The 21,650-nt window shown below is 44.7% G+C and overlaps 1 protein-coding gene across 1 annotated transcript; it reads left to right on the forward strand.

The window, feature by feature from the left end:
* Nucleotides 1-18,435: 18,435 nt before the first annotated feature.
* or60a1 (odorant receptor, family 60, subfamily A, member 1) lies at nt 18,436-19,392 on the forward strand (the record flags this gene model as incomplete). The annotated part of the gene is made up of 1 exon (XM_080845087.1): nt 18,436-19,392. One exon carries the CDS (start codon nt 18,436-18,438, stop codon nt 19,390-19,392), a length of 957 nt encoding a protein of 318 aa, XP_080701213.1.
* Nucleotides 19,393-21,650: the final 2,258 nt, after the last annotated feature.

Genomic DNA, 21,650 nt, shown 5'->3' on the forward strand with positions numbered 1-21,650 from the left:
AGGAAGTTGCAAGAACGTCCTGAGGGCATTGTGGTGACATCTGGGAAACGTGTTTTAGACGTCCTGGGTACGTTATTCAAAGATGCACCGCGGACGTAGCAGGCAGGACCGTTTTTGCTGAGCTAAATGAAGAAAATAAAATAATAATAGATCGCGGAGCCGTCATTTTGCTTACAGGGCGCACACACACAAGTTCATTTATATTACACATTTCATATGATATGCATAGACACACAGACAGACACACACGATTACAAACTTGATTGCGGGCATGGGAATTGAACCGTAAACCTTCCTATTACTAAACCAGATCACTACCCACTGTACTAACACTGTCTGATTACTATTGTGTCACTTTAACACGTTTATCACAGTGTGAGACAGCCAACAAACTTAGTCTTTTTTTCCAAGGGTTTGAGGAAAAGCATATTGTAGCAATCTCAGTCACTACGCATTGAGGGTTTTCCGTAATGATTCCTTTTTTAATTAACATCCATGGCACATCACGGACGTGCGGGCAGGGAGGCAGAATAACTAGCCAAACTAAGAATGATGAAATAAAATAAATATGAATGCTTCTTTACTGATCTGTGCTATAAATGTAATGTCTGCATGATTCCAATACAATGCATACATAGGAAGGTGACCAAGTATCTAGCTTTAACATATTGAGCTTTCCACAGGCCTTCAAAGATGCTGCAACAGAACGAAGAGCTCACCGGTCAAATTGTCTGATTGGAATTTCTTTAAAAATCCCGTCTCGCAAACACAATCTGGATTTGACAACAATCCTAATATTTAGGCCTATAAAGCAAACGTGCACTGCCCTTATTATGTTTTAAAGGAACAGGCTTATCTGCCGTAAGAAAGTTATTTAACAACACGCATATGCTGCATTTTAAATAAAGCGCAAACCCTCGGTTTCAAACGAGGAGCGAACTGAGTGAGAAGGATCCAACATGGCCAAGCAGACTAGCCTTAAAAGCTTTTTTTCAGAGGACAAACACAACTGATGAGGGTAAACCTTCTGACGAGGATGAACCTGTAATACCTACAGTGTTGCGCGTTTCCTTTTATTATACTTGTCGCGTGAACGCACCGAAGAGCCGAGAGCTGTATTGCAGACAGAGATTTTGAAAAATTATAGCACTCGCAGCATATTGAAAATTGGAGCTGTGAACTTAGTTCAAAATTTTGAATTATGAACAATGAACTGAGCAAGTTCATGTAGAAAGTGAACTTTCCAAACACTGAATACCTGAAGCCTAGATGTTCGAACAGCATCGCCAGAGAAAAAGCTGAAATGTCGGGCGTTTATGTCGTTATGGAGTGACAAGTTCTCTTGGCTCAGGTGCGAGGTAATTGATAGTCACAGTAAAATGTTCTGTTAGCACTGCGAAAAGGCGACACAAAGGATTCACAAGAGGGTCGAATAATTTAAGAATCTCTGCTCTCATTGAACAGAGCAATGACCATGTTGAAGCGCTCATTTTAATGTCACAGCAGGTTGCGATTAAAGGCCACTTATTGACGCGCATCAGACATAAATGTTTTTGTTTCCCATTGTAAACTTAGGAAAATAAACATGTTGCATTCTAAACTACCTGATTATGTTATTATTTAAGCTATGCAGGCCGTCAGTTTTCTTCAGTAGGCTAATTTAGAAGCAGAAATAGGCTATATTTGGCCGCCTTATCATTAAAATGTCGGGCAAATGAAAAACATTTTTCTCTAGCGGAACTTCTGGTTCAGAGAGGACCATCAGAGGACGTCAAGGGGAGGTTTTGGAAGGACCGAATGCGAATGTCCCGCAGAGGACCACAGGTAAAGGTTAGGGGGACGTTTTTAAAGGACGTCCTGGGGACTTATGCTGAGAGACCAAATAAGAACGTTCCCTAAAAGTCAGTTTTAAGGCTCATGCGAACATCACGCAGAGGACCTGGATGCAGGTAAAGGTTATGGGGACGTTTTTAAAGGACGTCCTGGGGACGTGTGCTAACAGACCAAATTATAAGGTTCCCTAATAGTCCGTTTTAAGGCTCATGCGAACGTCACGCAGAGGACCTGCAGGTAAAGGTTAGGGGACGTTTTTAAAGGACGTCCTGGGGACGTGTGCTGAGTGACCAAATTATAACGTTCCTTAATAGTCCGTTTTAAGGCTCATGCGAACGTCACACAGAGGACCTGCAGGTAAAGGTTACGGGACGTTTTTAAAGGACGTCCTGGGGACGTGTGCTGAGTGACCAAATTATAACGTTCCTTAATAGTCCGTTTTAAGGCTCATGCGAACGTCACGCAGAGGACCTGCAGGTAAAGGTTACGGGGACGTTTTTAAATTACGTCCTGGGGACGTGTGCTGAGTGACCCAATTATAACGTTCCTTAATAGTCCGTTTTAAGGCTCATGCGAACGTCACGCAGAGGACCTGCAGGTGAAGGTTACGGGGACGTTTTTAAATGACGTCCTGGGGAGGTGTGCTGAGTGACCAAATTATAACGTTCCTTAATAGTCCGTTTTAAGGCTCATGCGAACGTCACGCAGAGGACCTGCAGGTAAAGGTTACGGGGACGTTTTTAAATGACGTCCTGGGGAGGTGTGCTGACAGACCAAATTATAAGGTTCCCTAAAAGTCCGATTTAAGACTCATGCGAACGTCACAGAAGGACCAAACGTAGACTTGCTACGAACGTCAAAAACGTTCTGGTAACGTCCTCTAGCGAACGTTGTGGCGGGGACCAATTGGGGACCTTGCGAATGTCCTGTTAACGTCCTGGGGACATTCCCTGTTTGCGGGGTACCTGCTGAAGAGATAGACAGAACAGACAAGCACTATCACAGGGCGGGGCCTAGACCCGCCAGGGTCGTAACAATACAAATAATAAAAAAAAAATAATAATAATAAAACAAAAACTGTATCGCGCCTTCTTTTATTGGTAGATTTTTTTTTTTTTCATTTTTTAGTCCACTGTTCCAAGAAAATAAGATTTTCCCATTTTTGGGCAACCCTATCACTCTTACCCCCAGCTATTATGGTTTCCAAAATGTAATATTGTTTAATGAACACCTGAAAATTGGTTCTTACACAGCCGAAGTGTTCTCAGCTGTGCCGATTGAGGTAGGCCTAGAGGATTCTGGGATTCTTACATTTGGATTTGCATACATACAAGCAACACGCCCAGCCAGGGCAAGCAAACGTATTGACGTGTGCAGTCAGCCCTAGCCCTTAACACGGATGAGGCACAGCTTGCTGCTGCCTCTGTCAATCTCTTCCGTCAGTCTGATTTAGTTTGAGATGTTATTAAATGTCAATTACTCTAGCCTACATTTAATTTGGAAAACCACTGACTGGTGACATTGTGATAAGGTAAGATGTGGCGTTGACCTTGCCAAATGTTAGCTTGCTATTCACAGATGAGGTAACGTTCCCTACAGCAAGCCTAGCTAACGGTATGTCTTAAATTGAGACCGTTATGATCTGGTAAAATAAGCAAGCTGTTGTTAACATCGAGATGATCTATTTTAACATGTTAGCTGTAGTCACTTGCTTACAATCGATGAGCAAGCTATCCATGGTGGTAGTTGTAAATAGGGCAATCTTATCATTCCTAATACTGTAACTTGTGTCAAATAAGTTAACCAGCTAGTTTGTTTTGCTAAAATCACTGTGTTACACCAACACTTACATTATAAACAATGTTAATATGTTATCTAGATTGTTAATATGTTATCTAAAGGTGTTGAATTGGCCAAGTAAAGCTTGCGTTTCACAACACTTACATTATAAACAATGCTAATATGTTATCTAGATAGATGATTCTGGAATAAAACATGGATAAATGGATACAAAATAAATGAAGGGACATTTATAATAGACAAAAAAATTGCGATTAAATATTGTAACAGTTTGACAGCACTAATTTCAAGTATATTTATCTAATACGCTTTGAGTGTACTAACCAATAGGCTTTGTAGTTATACGTATAACCATCTGATCTGGTAACCATCTGATCTGATCTGATACTATTCATCTTGCAAACTATACCTACCTTGGAGTGTTACAATAGCCAGTATCATTTTATTCCATGTGTCCAGGCAAATTGGTGGATCCGAATGTTATTAAAAAACAAGCATATATGATGTAATTTCTTTGTAATTAACCAAAATAATGTTAAGTGTATGGGTATTTTTCCCAGTAGGCCACTGACCGATACGTGCGATCCATTGAGTGGGCAATGCGGTGTGTACTGAGTGGGCAGTGCGTTGTGTACTTAGTGGGCCGCGCGCCGTGTATTGAGTGGGCCGGTCTGACAGTAACTCCCGGGCCACTTTTTCCCCCCAGTCCGCCCCTGGCCACAACATGAAGCCCCCCTTTGCTGGTACTCATATGACTCTTTTTTTGTTGTTGATCTGTGTGTTACAGACAGGATGTATTGAAGAAGAGACTCAGCCGTGATTTTCCTCAGCTAGTGTTCCACACCCCCACCCCCGCCAAACGCAACACTTCTGAACTGGTCTTTGCTTTTCTGCAGGACTGTGTTGCACAGATTTATGTCATTATAGTAATTGTGCCAATACGAAAGAAAGTGAGGAACTTGATAGCTGTCCTAACACTGACAGTGAGGACTGAGTGTCCTTAATCTGTTATTCTTTAATTCTGTTTTGTACTGTTTTCATATTTTTCATGAAGATTGTTTATATGGTTGATCAGTGTTGTATTAATTTGTGGAAGAATGAATGAATGAATGACTGAATGAACAAACAAATGGTCATTGGTTTAAGTACAATGCTGCCTTTTATTGATACAAGGAAGGAGGTTTATTTGTCACATACATAGAAATACTAACGTAAAGCATGTAGTGACATTTTGTTTGGTGTTAAGCTTTTTGCCTGACCTCAGTGTTTTGAAAAGTCAATGGCCAGTGATGATGCCGTCAGGACACTATCCACAGATGTGGGGTGTACTACGAAACTATTAGATAGATAGGTATGCTGTACCAAGAACGTTGTTCTCTTTTTGCGTCGCTACATCACCATGGTATCTTATGCTAGCAAGTAAACCTGGTCGGGAGGAGATTTTGTGCTAAGTAAAACTCAAATCGTGTGAACACCGCCTACTGAACAAGCGATCTCACGTGTAAGATTCTGTCATATGTTACAGGGGAAGCTCCACCTATCCTGTAGAATGGCCGGTCTCGCGGCAGTGTAAAATGAATTGGAGGCAGTGTCTCCGACGTTTGTAAAAATGGCAAATGTTTATTTTCCAACGGTAGTATTCCAAACAAGCCAGAATGGAGAAAACCAAAACGTAACGAAACAAAAACTCCAAATACTAACTCTCAATAAGTAACGTCCCTAAACAATTCAGCGTTCAAATGCAAAAGTACACTCACAATAATCCTGAGGAATTTACCATTTGGACGCACTCCAATCTAAACCAATGAACCTCTACTCGTCTAAGGGGTGGAAAGTTGTTCCCCGAAGACTTCTCCCTCGACTCCTGTTCTCAGCCGGCATTTTATGCATTCGGCCTGAACCATCGCACATCTTGCAATAAATCAATTAAATACACATATTCACATTCGGACTCATTCTTAAATCCACTACACGGATAAACCCACAGACAATATTATATAATTACACAGCATTATTTGTACCACCCTGATTAACACAGACACGCACACACCCCTCTAAACCCCCCAACTTGGCGTGGGCAGGATTGACGTGTCATGCCCCCAGAGTTCAAAGTTCCTTCCCTTCAATCGGGTGGTCAAATTGACAAATACATCACATAGCTGCGGTCGTAGTACCACTTAACTTATAGCCCCAGTTAAGGTTTTAGCAAGCCTCACTATGTCTAGATAGCCCGGCTATCTGTAACGAGATTCGTAGTACACCCCACTGTTTGCTGGGTGTTCACAGTCCATGTTAGATCTGTGAAGGCTCTAGTTCTGCATAAAACATAGACGTATCGACAATCGACTGGAAAGTCAGCGGCAAACTTTTTTTTGGTAGCTCAGCACGACTCGTTCTTTTTTATGAGCTAAAGATTGTGTAGTACCCCGTCTGCGGAGCGGGACAAAACGATAACAGGGTTCACCATCCGGCCTAATTAGTGAGGTGTCTGGTACGCTGGGCCCTAGTAAGGTTACAGCCATGGTTAATCTGCAGCAAAATAAGCCAAGATAAGATTGAGCCTCTCATACGGCTTATGGAATTTTCTGCCCTTCCTAATTCTGAACAGACAATGCTTTACTTTCGAATGGATGCGGTGAAATCTTTTCAGCATTATACAATCTCTTCTCTCTGTTGTTACTTCTCTAGCTTTTCCTCGCTGTACTCCGCATCTTGGAATGGGACCATACCTGTCAAGTCCCGCTGTATCCGTGAGACTCACACATCCTCAACATTTCTCAATTTTCTTGTACGACACTGAATCTCAGGGATCTTACTAACGATTTTCACCATTTAATGACACTATTCAATTATGTTTTTTTTTATGTTTTTCCCCCCTATATAGCCTTTATATATTAAAATCGACCAAAAGGCATTTTCCTCGACACAAATCTCAGCATCTCCTTTATCACTTTTCTTAAACAGGAGGCCTGTGCTTACACTTAACTCACAGCATCGATCATTCAAAAGTTGATTCGGGTGGTACTTTCTATTGCTGTTAACGTCATGATGGACCCAAGGCAACAATATTAATATTAATAGACCTATCGCTGTGGTTGTCATGGCGTGGTCCGTTCAACAACATAGAGTTTTTTAAGCTGCAGTAATGTCTAATTAGTATTCCATGATACAGTACACAGATGCTTATGTTAGCTTACAAACATTGGCCACTAGCGTTGGTTCACGTTCGCTCAATCACTGAACCTGATTCAATGTGTGCGCTGCTATATTGTTGTTCTGCCCGCCATCACCTACAGCGAGATGTTTAAAAGAACACGATTATAAAGAATATGCTATTGGTGGCATTAATGCATAAACTGTCTATTATAACAATATAGATGTGTACATGGCGAGATTAATAATTTCTACAAGGGACATGGGTTCACTACAATATATATATATGGACGTGGGTGCAATCAATGGTTCCGATTACGTTCGGAAAGTTTGCGATTTCAAAAAAAGTCCTGTTTGATGTCTCTAATTTCAGCTATGGCAGTGGGGAAATGTATTGACCAGTGCGCTGTAGCAATGTGTCGAGCACCTGGGTGAATATTTGGCTGAGTGAAAGCTGAGACTGCAGATGCTATAACTGGTTGAAATTATCCGGAGGCCAATATTTGCAAATTAGTTTTAACAACTGATGGAATGGAATGTGATCGCCGGGTGGAGAGTTCGATGTCTCTCTGATCTGGTCCAGTAATTGAAGTATTGCGTGGCTGGTTAACCTGTACCGTCTAATGATTTGTGGTTCGCTTAACTGAAAATGTGTTATACGAGTTGAAAAAATTATTTCTGTGCGCTGTCTCTGTCTTCTTTCTTCGCCTTGCTCTTATAACTGCTGCCATATCAACGGTTTCAGACTCAATGGAAATGCGCTTCCTGGTTAAGACGTGCTTTTATGAGGAGGAGAATTAGCCCGCAAATCAGGGACGTGCGCTCGCCAGGCAGTTTAGTAAATACCACGCAATACATCATTAGGCGCACTCCTCCCATTAAATAGCGCTTTACGCCCACGTTACCACCCACGTTTCGTGCCATCCCACCTGTTGGCAGGTACACACCCCCAAAGCGTTAATATGCGACTCTACTCAAATGCGCCCCCTTAGTAAATACCGTTTTATGTTTACGACCGCTATTTTACGCCAGAAATGGGCACAATCCTGTTAGTAAATCAGGCCCTAAGTCTCTATTGCTCATAGTTTAATTTTTCTATCTGTATGTCACTTTGGATAAAAGCATCTGCTTAATGATTAAATGTAATGTAAACTTACCTTGACTGGAGGTCGTATTAATTCCTGTTGAAGTTGTCACTGACGCTGAGTTTACCTAGGGGAGAAAAAAAAACTGAGCTAACCAAACACGTATAGGCGATGGCTAGCTAGCTAGTTAGGTTGCGTAAGATACTGTAATTTCAGAAAAACTTGACAAACACCCATAGATTATGTGTTTGTGATGTGTAATAGCAGTCCTTTATCAGTCATTCATGTTATATACGTTTACGTTATTTACCGCTAGCGATTACACCCAAGCGTAATTCAGTTGCTGTTGATGTTGAACAGCGGCGTTACAAAAAGATTTAAAGTCAGGAAATCGACATTGTTACTCAAGGACAAAAGAAAGGTCCTGGTATTAGCCAATCAAGACAAGTTTTAACCAACCACAGACCCAAATTGTGTACTAACTTCCGGTTTTACCACCGAAAATAGCATCAATATGCATCTTTAACCGACAGACCATCCAAACTGTTACCAGCAACAAGTCCAAAAGCCAGGGTTTGTCATGGTATGGGGTTGTGTCAGTTCCCTTGGCAAAGGTACCTTATACTTCTGTGGTGGCACAATAAATGCCAAAAAGTACAAAGAGTTTGAAGCAACATATGCTGCCTTCAAGACGACATCTTTTCTAGAAAAATAAAATTTACAAATCATTGTTTTCAGTTTTAAATGTAACTTAACATACCATCTAAATTTTTCTGATTTGGGGTTGTAGTTATGTTCTCCTTACTGCGCTTTATTATTTTATAGTTTGAACTGTATATGTTTTTGAGCTTTAAAGGCACATTGAGACACATGAGACACATGCGCAGGAGCCCTGGTGCGATTTAGGAAGAGAGGAGTGCGGTCGCCTCTACCGAGTATACTCCTCTCCAACGTCCGCTCACTGTGCAACAAAATTGATGAACTACTCCTTCTCATCAGGACTAATAGGGACTTTTCTCACTCTTCTGTCTTGTGTTTTACGGAATCCTGGCTGATTGAATCTACACCGGACTCTGCAGCACAGCTGACCGGCTTTCAGCTGTTACGTGCGGACCGCGATCCAACTCTTTCAGGCAAATCAAAAGGCGGAGGTATTTGTTTCTATATAAACCAGTGCTGGTGCAGTGACATGAAAGTGATCTTACGATCCTGTTCTCCCGACTTGGAATCTTTTTTTATCACCTGCAGACCGTTTTACTCTCCCCGTTAATTTACTTCTTTTATTCTTGCTGGAGTTTACATCCCACCGCAAGCTGACTTGCGAGAGGCTCAACGTCAACTTGCTGATCCGATATTAGGAGTGGAGAGTAGGAGAGAGAATACATATTCTCCGGTTATTGTCATTGGAGATTTTAATAAGGGCAACCTCACTCACGAACTCCCGAAATACAAACAGTTAGTCAAATGCCCGACCAGGAAGGAGAATACTTTGGACCACTGCTACAGCACCATCAGCAGGGCTTATCATGCAGTTTCACGCGCTGCTCTGGGACTATCCGACCATGCTCTTATTCATCTGATCCCGGTTTACAGAAGCAAAAAAAAGTTACAAAAACTTAAAATTTCTAAACCTGCTGTGCGGACTGCAAAAAAACTGGAACAACAGAGAAGCTGTGGAGGAGCTGCGGGACTGCCTGGATGACATAGACTGGGACCTTTTTAGAACTTCTTCCAGCAGTCTGGATGAATATACAGAAATTGTGATGTCATACATCAGCTTCTGCGAGGACAGATGTATTCCAACACGCACCTGTCACGTCCGTGCAGGGTCACCAGTCCTCTAGAGGGCGACGCTCACTCTAGAGCATCCATCATTAACCATTTTCTCTACACTGGGCTCCACTTCCACTTAAAATACTACTTCCTATTTAAGCACTGGGTGTTTGTTCCCTCTTCACTCTGTCATGGAGTTTTGTGAGTACAACTTCTCTCGTTCTCTCTTCTCTTAGGAAGACTTGTTTGTGGTCCTTGACCCTGTTTTGTGTGATGCTAATGTTATCGCGAGTCAGCTTAGCATAGGCTAGCCGCGATTTCCAGTGACTAACTAACTGTATGCAACTTTACTGAAGTGGACACCTCTTTCCTTTGGATTAACCTTCTCGTGTGGATTACTGTTTTGTTGGATTACCTTCTGTTGTATTTACCACTGTGGTAATGAACTTTGTTAAATTGAGCTTGTTAGGCTACAAACTTTGCTAACTGAACAGTGTTTACTACCGTGTAGATCTGGCTAGCTAGCCTGCTGTAAATAAACTATTTTGTTGCACCTGACCTACACTCTGCGTGTGTGCCTGAAAACCCCGGCCTGATAGCATGACAGAGTCAAGCCAAGGCACAGCAGAGCTGCAGGAGATCAGGGATGCTTTAGTTCAGCTGGGCACCATCATCAATGCCCATGCACCGCAATTGAGGCGTTTGGAGTTGGATATGCAGCAACTGAACACTACTTTTCAGGGGCTGTGTGCACGACCTCCACCTGTTCCACCAACCTCAGATCCTAGCAGTAGGGCTGGGCCCAGTGCCCGCGCTGCCCCTGCTCTGCCTCCCGTCGATCCCACCATCACCATACCTCTATCTGCCCCCCAACTATTCTCTGGGGAACCTTAAACCTGTCGGGGCTTTATGCTTCAGTGCTCCCAGATATTTCTCCACCAAGCACGTCTCTTCCCCACCGAGCCAGCGAAGGTGGGCTACATCATCTCCCGACTCTCGGGATCAGCCTTGGAGTGGGCAACCGCTGTCATGGATTGCCAGCTTCCCGAGGCAAACAACAGCCAGCTGTTCCTGCGTCGCCTAGGGTTGATGTTTGACACAGGGCTCACCGAGGACCAGGCCGCACAACGAGTCCTTACCATCAACCAGGGGACCCAGCCTGTAGCCCAGTACGCCGTGGAGTTCTGCACCGTGGCAATCAGAAGTGGCTGGGGGGAACAAGCCCTGCGCTCAGCCTTTTACCGCGGGCTACAGGAGGCCGTGAAGGATGAGATGGTCAACCGCGACTGGGGACAGTCGCTTGACGAGCTAATCAACCTAGCCATCCACCTTGATGCTCGCATTCAGGAACGTCGCCGTGACCGCCGGGAGACCCGGGCACCCATGACGACCTTCCTGCCACGGCCAGCCACACCCATCCTCAATCCAGCCCCGGACCGGTTACCTGAGGAACTCATAGAACTCGGCCGCCTCCGGCTGAGTCGCGAAGAACAGCCGTCTCCAAAGAGGCCTGTGCATGTACTGTGGCTCTTCCGGGCATCAAGTACAACACTGCCCAGACCTACAGGGGAAAGACCGCACTCGTCAAGGGACCCAGGGCCTCTGATGAGTGGTAGCGCTAAGACCCCTGGACCCGCCAACCGTCTCTCCATAGCCATACAACTCCGTCACGTAGGCAAGAACCATCCCATTCCCTTCCTCACTGCCTTGTTGGACTCCGGTGCGGCAGTCAACCTGATGGACATTACCCTGGCTAAACAGTTGGGGATTCCAACCACCCCGGTGGCCATTCCTCAGGCTGTCCAGGCATTGGATGGTCGCCCCTTGGGCTCTGGGCATCTGGAGCGGGTGACGGCTCCTCTCATCATGTCCTCTCATAATGACCACCAGGAGACTATACACTTTTGGCTCACCACCACACCGCAGGACCCGGTGGTGCTGGGTTACCCCTGGCTTGCGGTCCATGAAACTCCGTTTGCTTATGCGGTTGGCTCCCTACTCCACTGGGGCCCTGCCTGTACCACGGCTGGTCACCTCCCAGCTCAACCCCTGACAACACCCTGTGTTTCCCGCGTTACCATTGAGGAGGAATTCACCAGAACCTCATTTCCCACCACCGTGTCTCCTGTTCGGTCGGCTGGCACCTCTCCAAGCGTGAACATCTTGGCCCCGCCGGGAAAAAACGACCTGTCCACGTCCCCTGCTTGTTACCATGATCTGGAGGAGGTCTTCAGCAAGAAGAAGGCCACCACTCTCCCTCCTCATCAGCCGTACGACTGCGCCATCGACCTCTTTTCTGGAACCTCTCCCCCTAGGGGGCGTCTCTACTCCCTTTCTGTCTCGGAGAGCCAGGCAATGAAGGATTACTTCATAGATGCGCTGCGCCTTGGGGTAATTCCACTTCTACGTCTCCGGCTGCAGCACCCTTCTTCTTCGTGGGGAAAAAGGACGGTGGACTGAGGCCGTGCATCGACTACCGGGGACTTAACAACATCACCCGGAAGAATAAGTACCCCTTGCCCCTTATGTCGACCACCTTCGAGCGTCTTCAGGGTGCCACAGTCTTCACTAAACTCGACCTCAGGAACGCTTACCACCTGGTTCGCATGGGGGCCGGAGATGAGTGGAAGACTGCCTTTATCACACCCACAGGACACAACGAATACCTCATAATGCCGTTTGGTCTGTCAAACAGCCCGGCGGTTTTCCAGAACCTCATCAACGACGTACTGCGCGAATTCCTGTTGTATACTTGGATGTCATACTCATCTTCTCCAAGTCCCTCCAGGAACATGTCAGCCACGACCGAGCCGTCCTAAAAGCCCTCCTCCTGAACAAACTGTTTTGCAAGGTGGAGAAGTGCACGATCCACTCTGCTTCCACCACCTTTCTAGGGTTTGTAGTGGGCCCCCAGGGGCTCTCGATGGACTCTGAAAAGGTCAAGGCCATCGAGGATTGGCCTATACCCACCTCCATCAAACAGGTTCAGGGCTTCCTGGGATTTGCCAATTTCTATCTGCCTTTTATACGTAATTATAGTGCCCTGGCGTCCCCTATCATAGCCCTGCTTCGGGGGGGTCCCCGTCGGTTGATGTGGACAGAGGCAGCTCAGAAGACCTTCGAGGACCTCAAGCAAAGGTTCTGCACAGCGCCTATCCTCACCCTTCCAGATCCAGCCCTACCTTTTGTGGTAGAGGTAGATGCTTCAGACTCTGGGGTAGGGGGGGTGCTGTCGCAGCGGGCAGCAGAGGACAGCAAGCTCCACCCGTGTGCCTTCTTCTCTCGAGCTCTCTCCCCGGCGGAGCGAAACTATGATGTGGGTAACCGGGAACTGCTAGCCATCAAACTAGCACTGGAGGAATGGCGTCACTGGCTCGAGGGCGCAGCCAACCCGTTTCTTATATTCACTGACCACAAGAACCTGGCTTACCTCGGGGAGTCCAAACGTCTGAACCCCAGGCAGGCCGGCTGGGCCCTTTTCTTCAGTCGTTTCGACTTTGTGGTCACCTACCGCCCAGGGTCCAAGAACGGCAAGGCTGATGCCATTTCACGCCTCCACACTACTGAGGCTGAGCCAGCGGCGTTGGAAACCATCATCCCCTCCTCTAAAGTCGTGGCCGCTGTACGTTGTCATCTGGAGGAGGAGATTCGACAGGCACAAGGACCCACACCGGCACCCACGGAGACTCCTAAGGGCCTCTTGTTTGTGCCTCCACCCTGCCGTACTAAGGCCTTCGAGTGGGCTCACGCTTCCCGATTGGGCGGCCATCCTGGAATCCGACGTACCCTGGAGACGATTCTGGTGGCCGAAACTCCGTCAGGATGTGACTGATTTGTATTGTGACTGATTTGTTGTGTGCATGGGGGCAAAACCAGACAACCGCAGACCGGCAGGAATCCTATAACCCCTTCCGGTCCCACATCACCCTTGATTTCATTACGGGGCTGCCCCCGTCACAAGGGAACACCGCCATCCTGGTCGTGGTGGATCGGTTCTCCAAGGCCGCTCGCTTCATTGCCTTGACCAAACTCCCCACGGCCAAACAAACAGCAGAGATTTTGATGAGAGAGGTGGTGCGCTACCACGGACCACCAGAAGATCTTGTCAGTGACCGAGGTCCCCAGTTCGTGGCACGTTTCTGGAAGGCCTTTTGGGGCAACTTGGGAGCATCAGTAAGCCTGACCTCGGGCTACCACCCCCCACCCCCATGCCACGGGCTATGCAGACTGAGCGAGTCAACCAGGCCCTCGAAATGTATCTCCGGAACCTTTTGTGGGCAGAGGTGGCCCACAACCAACAGTGGAGTGCTTCCACGGCTACCTCCCCCTTTGAGATCCTGTGGGGATACCCCCCGCACTTGTTCCCCTCCTCCCCAGAGATTGGGGATGTGCCTGTGCCTCGCAGCTCGGTGGCTCGCCTCCGCACCCGCTGGCAGCAGGCTCATCGGGCCCTGCTGCAGTCTCAGAGACAGATGAGGCAACAGGCCGACCGGCGGCGATGACCGGGTTCAACCCTGAAGATTGGCCAGCGAGTATGGCTGTCCAGTAAGGGCCTGGCCCTGAAAGAAGAGACCCGGAATTTGGCCCCAAGGTACGTTGGACCGTTCCGGATTCTCCGGAGGATATCCAAGACGGCCTTTCATCTGGAGCTGCCACGGGCTATGCGGGTTCACCCCGTTTTCCATCGCTCCGTACTACGCCCTGCCACCTCCTCCCCTCTGTGTCCAGAGCTCCCAGCCCCACCACCCCCAAGGTTCATCGCCGGAGGTCTCACCTACACCGTGCACCGGATTATGGATGTACGCAAGATCGGGAGGTCCACGCAGTACTTGGTGGACTGGAAGGGGTATGGGCCGGAGGAGCGCAGCTGGATCCCCGCCAAGAACATTGTGGACAAATCCCTCATCCAACGGTTTCGGGCCTCTTCCCTTGGGCCGTCAGGAGTCGCCCCTCGGAGGGGGGGGGTCCTGTTACGTCCGTGCAGGGTCGCCAGTCCTCTAGAGGGCGACGCTCACTCTAGAGCATCCATCATTAACCATTTCCTCTACACTGGGCTCCACTTCCACTTACAATACTACTTCCTATTTAAGCACTGGGTGTTTGTTCCCTCTTCACTCTGTCATGGAGTTTTGTGAGTACAACTTCTCTCGTTCTCTCTTCTCTTAGGAAGACTTGTTTGTGGGCCTTGACCCTGTTTTGTGTGATGCTAATGTTATTGCGAGTTAGCTGAGCATAGGCTAGTCACGATTTCCAGTGACTGACTAACTGTATGCAACTTTGCTGAAGTGGACACCTCTTTCCTTTGGATTAACCTTCTCGTGTGGATTACTGTTTTGTTGGATTACCTTCTGTTGGATTTACCATTCTACTGTGGAATGTACTTTGTTAAATTGAGCCTGTTAGGCTACAAACTTTGCTAACTGAACAGTGTTTGCTACCGTGTAGATCTGGTTAGCTAGCCTGCTGTAAATAAACTCTTTTGTTGCACACACTCTGCGTGTGTGCCTGAAAACCCCAGCCTGATAGCACCAGGGTGAGCTACAACAACGGCAAGCCCTGGTTCACTGCAAGACTTAAACAGCTTAGTTTGGAGAAGGAGGAGGCTTTCAAGAGTGGGGACAAGGATAGGTTCAGACTGGCGAAATATTCTTTTAGCAAGGAGATTAAGGAGGCCAAACGACAGTACTCTAAGAAGCTGGAACATCAATTTGCAGCCAATGACTTCTTGTCAGTCTGGAAAGGCCTTCAGGTAATCACAGGCTGCAAAACCAAATCCCCCCACTCTATGGAAGACCTTAGACTGGCAAATGACTAGGGATGGGTATCGTTTGGGTTTTTTCCGATACCGGTACATAACCGATACTTTTAAAACGATACCGGTGCCTAAACGGTGCCAGAACCGATACTTTTTTTTTTTTTAATTAAAGACATTAGGCTTATTTATTGCCAAGGCAAATAGTTTTCTTCAAATTTAACAATATATTAACTGTTTAAGGTATACTATAAATAAAAAATAAATACAAAACACTTGGCTTCAAACCTTTTAACTTCAAACTATGAACAATATATTAACAACTGTACAGTATACTTAAATAAATATAAATAAATACATAACAAACTCTGTACACACACTTCACACTTAAGTAATACTTTTGCAGAAATATGAGCATGTTTGCCTTCAGAGTAAAACAAATATTAATTAGTTTGCATTTATTTAAACCCACTGGTTTCGTGAATGTGTACTGCCCCTTTAAAAGTTTAGTTAGTGCTCTCTTAAGAACTCACATTGAGAAGGAATATCTTTGGATGAGACGGTAGCTCTCCGTTTAATAAAGCGTATCCAACTTCTGCTTAGAACAACCACACTTATCTTGAAACCGAAACCACACGCAAGTCAACCCATCACCATGGCAACTCCTCAACACAAATCCCGTTTCCACTAGTCCCATACGGAATGCAGCGTGAGCGACACAGGCGAGAGTCTATATTGGGAGATGGAGCAGTTTTATATGTGCCCCACGAAATCTGTTATCAACACAAAAAAGTATACAGATCGTACTCGGAAAGATCTACGCCACTAACGTTACTTCTCGTTAGCTATCGCTAGTTTTGTTAAATTATAAAAAATTTAATTAAAAAAAAAAAAAAAAAAAAATTATTATTTGCTCAGGCACCGAAAGGAAGCACCGAAATCTGCGTTGCATTTCGGTCCGGGTAGGTATCGGTTGTATGGAACCGGTGCCGTATTGGTACCGGTTCTCGGTACCCAACCCTACAAATGACCTGAATTACTTCTACTGTAGATTTGACAGACAATGGACCAGTCCTAACTCTGTCCCCACCACAGCTATCACATCTACTCTTCCCAGCCTGGACATAGACACCACCCTCTCTAACAAAATTGTCCCAGACAGCCCTCTCCCCCCATCACACCCTCCCTCTACAGTAAGGTACTGTGCGGACCAGCTGTCTGTATCTTTAACACCTCACTGGCTGAATGTGTGATACCTGCCTGCTTTAAATCATCCATCATCATCCCTGTTCCGAAAAAGCAGAGGATCACAGGCCTTAATGACTACAGACCAGTCGCCCTGACTTCTGTGGTAATGAAGACCTCCGAGCGCCTCGTGCTGACCCACCTCAAGGCCCTCACCAACCATCTCCTTGACCCACTGCAGTTTGCCTACAGGGCCAACAGGTCTGTTGATGACGCAATCAACATGGGACTCCACTTCATCCTCCAGCACCTTAATTCCCCCGGCACCTACGCCAGGATCCTGTTTGTTGGTTTCAGCTCTGCATTCAACACCATCGCCCCAGCTCTCCTCCAAGACAAGCTGACACAGCTGAACGTGCCTGAGCCCACCTGCAGGTGGATCACTGACTTCCTGTCAAACAGGAAGCAGCGAGTGAGGCTGGGCAAGCTTGTCTCAGAGTCTCGGACCATCAGCACTGGAGCCCCACAAGGCTGTGTGCTCTCTCCTTTACTTTTCTCCCTCTACACCAACAACTGCACCTCCAGCCACCCCTCTGTCAAACTCATAAAATTTGCAGATGACACCACCCTCATTGGATTAATCTCAAATGGGGATGAGGCCGCCTACAGAAATGAAGTCGACAGCCTGGCTTTCTGGTGCAGCCAGAACCACCTGGAGCTGAACGCTTTAAAAACTGTAGAGATGGCAGATTTCAGGAGGAGCCCAGCCCCAACCATCCCCCTCATCATGTGTGAGTCCCCAGTTAACATGGTGGAGTCTTTCAGATTCCTGGGAACAGTCATGGTACAAGACCTAAGGTGGGCGGAGAACATCACCTCCAAAATCAAGAAGACCCAGCAGAGGATGTTCTTCCTTCGGCAGCTAAAGAGATTCAACAGGCCGAAGAAAGTGATGGTGGAGTTCTACACAGCCATCATCACCTCTTCAATAACCATCTGGTTTGCTGCCTCTACTGCAAAGGAAAAAAGCAGACTGCAGCGGATCATTCGTTCAGCCGGGAAGGTCATCGACTGCGACCTGCCGTCTCTCCTAGACCTGTTCCACTCAAGGACCAGCAAGAGAGCAGGGAAGATCATTGCTGATCCTTCACATCCCGGTCACCACCTATTTCTGAGTCTCTCATCCAGCAGAAGCTTCCGGGCTATTAAGACCAAAACCTCTCGCCACCTGAACAGTTTTTTCCCCACGGCAGTGGAGCTCACAAACAAGCCCCCTGCATCACACTGACTCTGGGTTTACGTACTTCAATTAACTGTAACTTGCCCTTCATGTGCCCAAATTATTTATTATTATCTTAAAAAACATTTGTCCTTTGTTCTGGTTTATGCTATTTTGTTGTTATGTGTTATGTCCTATGCACCGACCACACCAAGTTAATTTCCTGTATGTGTGAATATACAGTACTTGGCCATTAAAAGAATTCTGATTCTGATTCTGATTCTGATTGACAACGAGACCAAACTATTCCACGCAGTCCTCCAAGGGTTACGTTGATATTAGTTACTGTAGATAATTTGGTGTTAGTGTAGTCATGAAAGTGTTTGCTCATTCGTCATTGTTCTGCTGGACATTTCAATGCGTACCAATCAGCTGGCCACACATGGTATATAAGCTAGTGCCAGAATTTCACTATTACACTTGCATCAAATCCTGGCATGTTTGAACATGGTAAGGTACATTTTGACACATAATCTATGATTTCTCATTACTTACCAAACAACTAATGTTTTTTTGTGAAAATATATACACACTGTATTTACAATATCTCCTTCTTTTTTTCTTTCAGCAAAGTCATGTCCAATATCACTTTACTCTTCACTGCCTTTGGATCTCCAGGTCCAAAAAATCATGTGGTTTTGTTCATCACCCTGTTGCTTTATGTTAGTACAGTCTTATCTAATGTTGTCATCTTATTTGTGATCTATTTTGACTCAAGCCTGCACAAACCTATGTACATTTTTCTGTTTAATCTGGCAATTAATGGATTAATAGGAAGCACTGCAGTCTGTCCAAAGATCATGGCTAATCTTCTCAAAGACAATAACTCCATATCTTTAGAGGGCTGCTTATTTCAGGTGCTTTTCATCAATATCTATGCCGGGTGTGCCTATGCAATCTTTGCTGGGATGGCTTACGATCGCTATGTGTCTATATGCAAACCACTGCAATATCACAGTATAATGACACCTTTAAGAGTGAATGTACTTCTAGCTGTAATGTACATTCTTCCAATATCCCTGCTGTCCTTCCAAGTGTATTTGACCTCTACACTTCCTCTGTGTGGTCGCAACATAAATAAGCTTTTTTGTGACAATCTGGCGGTTGTTAATCTATCTTGTGTAAGACATGCTTTTGGTAATGTGTATGGTATTTTTATAGTTTTGGCAATTATTGTTCTTCCTCTGTTTCTAGTAACTCTGTCCTACATTAAGATATTATGTGTAAGCTTAAGAGCCTCTAAGAATGCACGGAAGAAAGCATTACAGACATGTGCACCCCATTTGATAACTTTTATAAATTTTTCAATTGCCATCCTCTTCTCTGTAATCTATAACAGAGTTAGTTATTATATCCCTCAAGAAATTAATATTGTAATGTCATTAGATTTCATTTTGATACCCCCTCTCCTGCATCCCTTGATATATGGTTTCAAAACCCAGGATATTAGAAAAAGCTTGCATAAAATCTTCAGAAGAAGGGTTTTTATGAACTCTGAGACATCAAATAAAAATGTTAACAGATTATTTTAAGGATAATGAACAAGCATATAAAAATAGATCATTTATTATGCTAAACAGAATTTCTATAGTTTTCTGTACTCAGGACTTTCAGTACTCAGTGTTCAAGAAACACAGAAATCCTTCCATTTGATATAAGACCATGTTATTATTTCATTTTCTGTGTATTTTTAAAATGTCTGTTGGCGTTTAAAAAAATAAATATATATATACATATATATAATCACAAAGAATCACAAAGAATAATGACAGGTAACCTTTGGTGAAGAATTCAGGTAGTCCAACACAAGATATTTTTTTTCATCTTGTATTGCCCGTCTACTGCCTATATGTTGCCTTTCAAGTCATACGAATTTTACTGCCCTGATGACGCCAAGTTATTTTTTGCATGTGACAATAAACACTTTGACTTGACTTGACTTGAAGATAATGTCCTCATCTTTTAAACGTTAAAAACCTTTGTAGACCTACTTATATGCAGTTTTCTTTAACTTTCCTTCCTTAATAAAGTTTCTATCTTGATGCAAATCGGTATATTTGTCAATTAAAAAAAAAACATCATTACATATCACAGCAGCCCTAATCTCAGTGTTCCACTAAAGTTAATAAACCTGATATAGTTACACATGTGGCTGTATAATGTTTGTAGTACAATAATGTGTAGTTTTGTCCTGTGGGTAAAATAGCAAACATCTAAACTATGACTATTTAAAAGTAATCAAATGAGCAAATATCTAAAGGAGTAGTATTTTCTTGAAATTCTGAAGCTGAATTAATGTAATTATGAAGAAATACATACATACAAAAAGTGATTATATTAATTATTCTATTTGCATTACATTGCTTGGGTTCTTTTATAAAAACTAAGACAAACACTGCTGTCCTGGGGCCGTATTCACAAAGCTTTTTATCTTACCACTAAGAGTGCTCCTAACTTGCACTAAAACATTTTACGTAATTTCTTAAAAGTGATTCACAACGCCTCTGAGACCTACTCATACTAAGGATAATACAAACTCCTAAGCTTAAGATAAAAGCACCGTTGCTATGGATGACGTCGATTCTCATGCACGAGTTTAGAAGGGGTGAGGACGGTGATTGGTTGTTGACAGGCTCTCTCATTAAAAACTCATTTCTGACGTCCCTCTAACAATCCCACTATATCAACTGAAAATAAGAGAATAAGCTAGGCTTCAAATTAAGTCATATTAAATAGTTATGGACAGTGCAGTTAGCAGAATGCACACGCATGATGACAAGTTTGTGCATCCAACGGGAATGACACTTTGCACGTTAAGAGAAAAAGAAAGCGATCAATATAAAATATGGCAATTGCATGTAATCAAGGCAGTAATAATTAAAGCACCCAGCAAACTGTTAGGCTATTATATTTCCAGCCCTTGACCACTTCAAATATCAGCACATACGGCCCTTCAAGCGAAACGAACGTGAAACGTAGCCTAAGCGAAAGCCTACTGGTCCCAGGACCAATAGCCACTGTCACCCCAGCGGCATCCAGCTGGTAAGTTCTCAAAAACCTGGCTGCAGACCGCTCTCCGTTGAAATGCACGAGTCATCGGTACATCCAGGCCACGGTGGGCGAAAACGTCCTCATCTTTTGATGGGGCAATTATTGTAATGTGTGTCCCGTCACTGGACATTCCTGCGATCGCCATGGAATTTACTTTGATCTTGTGTAATTGGCGATTGTCCAAAGGCAACTGGATAAACTGTTGGATGATGTGGGGTCTACAGTGCTTTTAGGGATAAAATACTTTGTGAATTGCTCTTAGTAAAAAAAAATAGGAGTCCTAAATTTAAGACTGACACGCCCATTCTTTTTAGGAGTTTCTCCTAAATTCGCCACTTATGAGCTACTTTTAGCCCTAAGATTCTTTGTGAATACGGCCCCTGATCAATAGCCTCATTGACAGTCAGAAGATGTAGGAGAAGCACTATAATTTAATCATGGACCGTTTTAGGAGAGAACTTTTGTTGTTTTGTTCATGTAGGTGCTATATGAAAATGATTTGTTATATAACCTAATAGTCATATGCACCTATGGAGGAAGAGTGAAAGACCTTGAAGGGGTCTGTGGCTGGAGAGTTTGAGTGTCTCAGACAAACTTTTCAGAGATTTAACTTGACGTTAAGTTTGAGGTTCCAGCAGCAGGGCAGGGGTTCCCAACTGTTAATTTGGGCTTGGGATGTTCCTTTTTTTCACTTCATAGAAGAATATATTAAATGCCTCGTATAACTGGTTGTGGAATT

Source organism: Sprattus sprattus, assembly GCF_963457725.1.
Source record: "Sprattus sprattus genome assembly, chromosome: 9".
Lineage (NCBI taxonomy): Eukaryota > Metazoa > Chordata > Actinopteri > Clupeiformes > Clupeidae > Sprattus > Sprattus sprattus.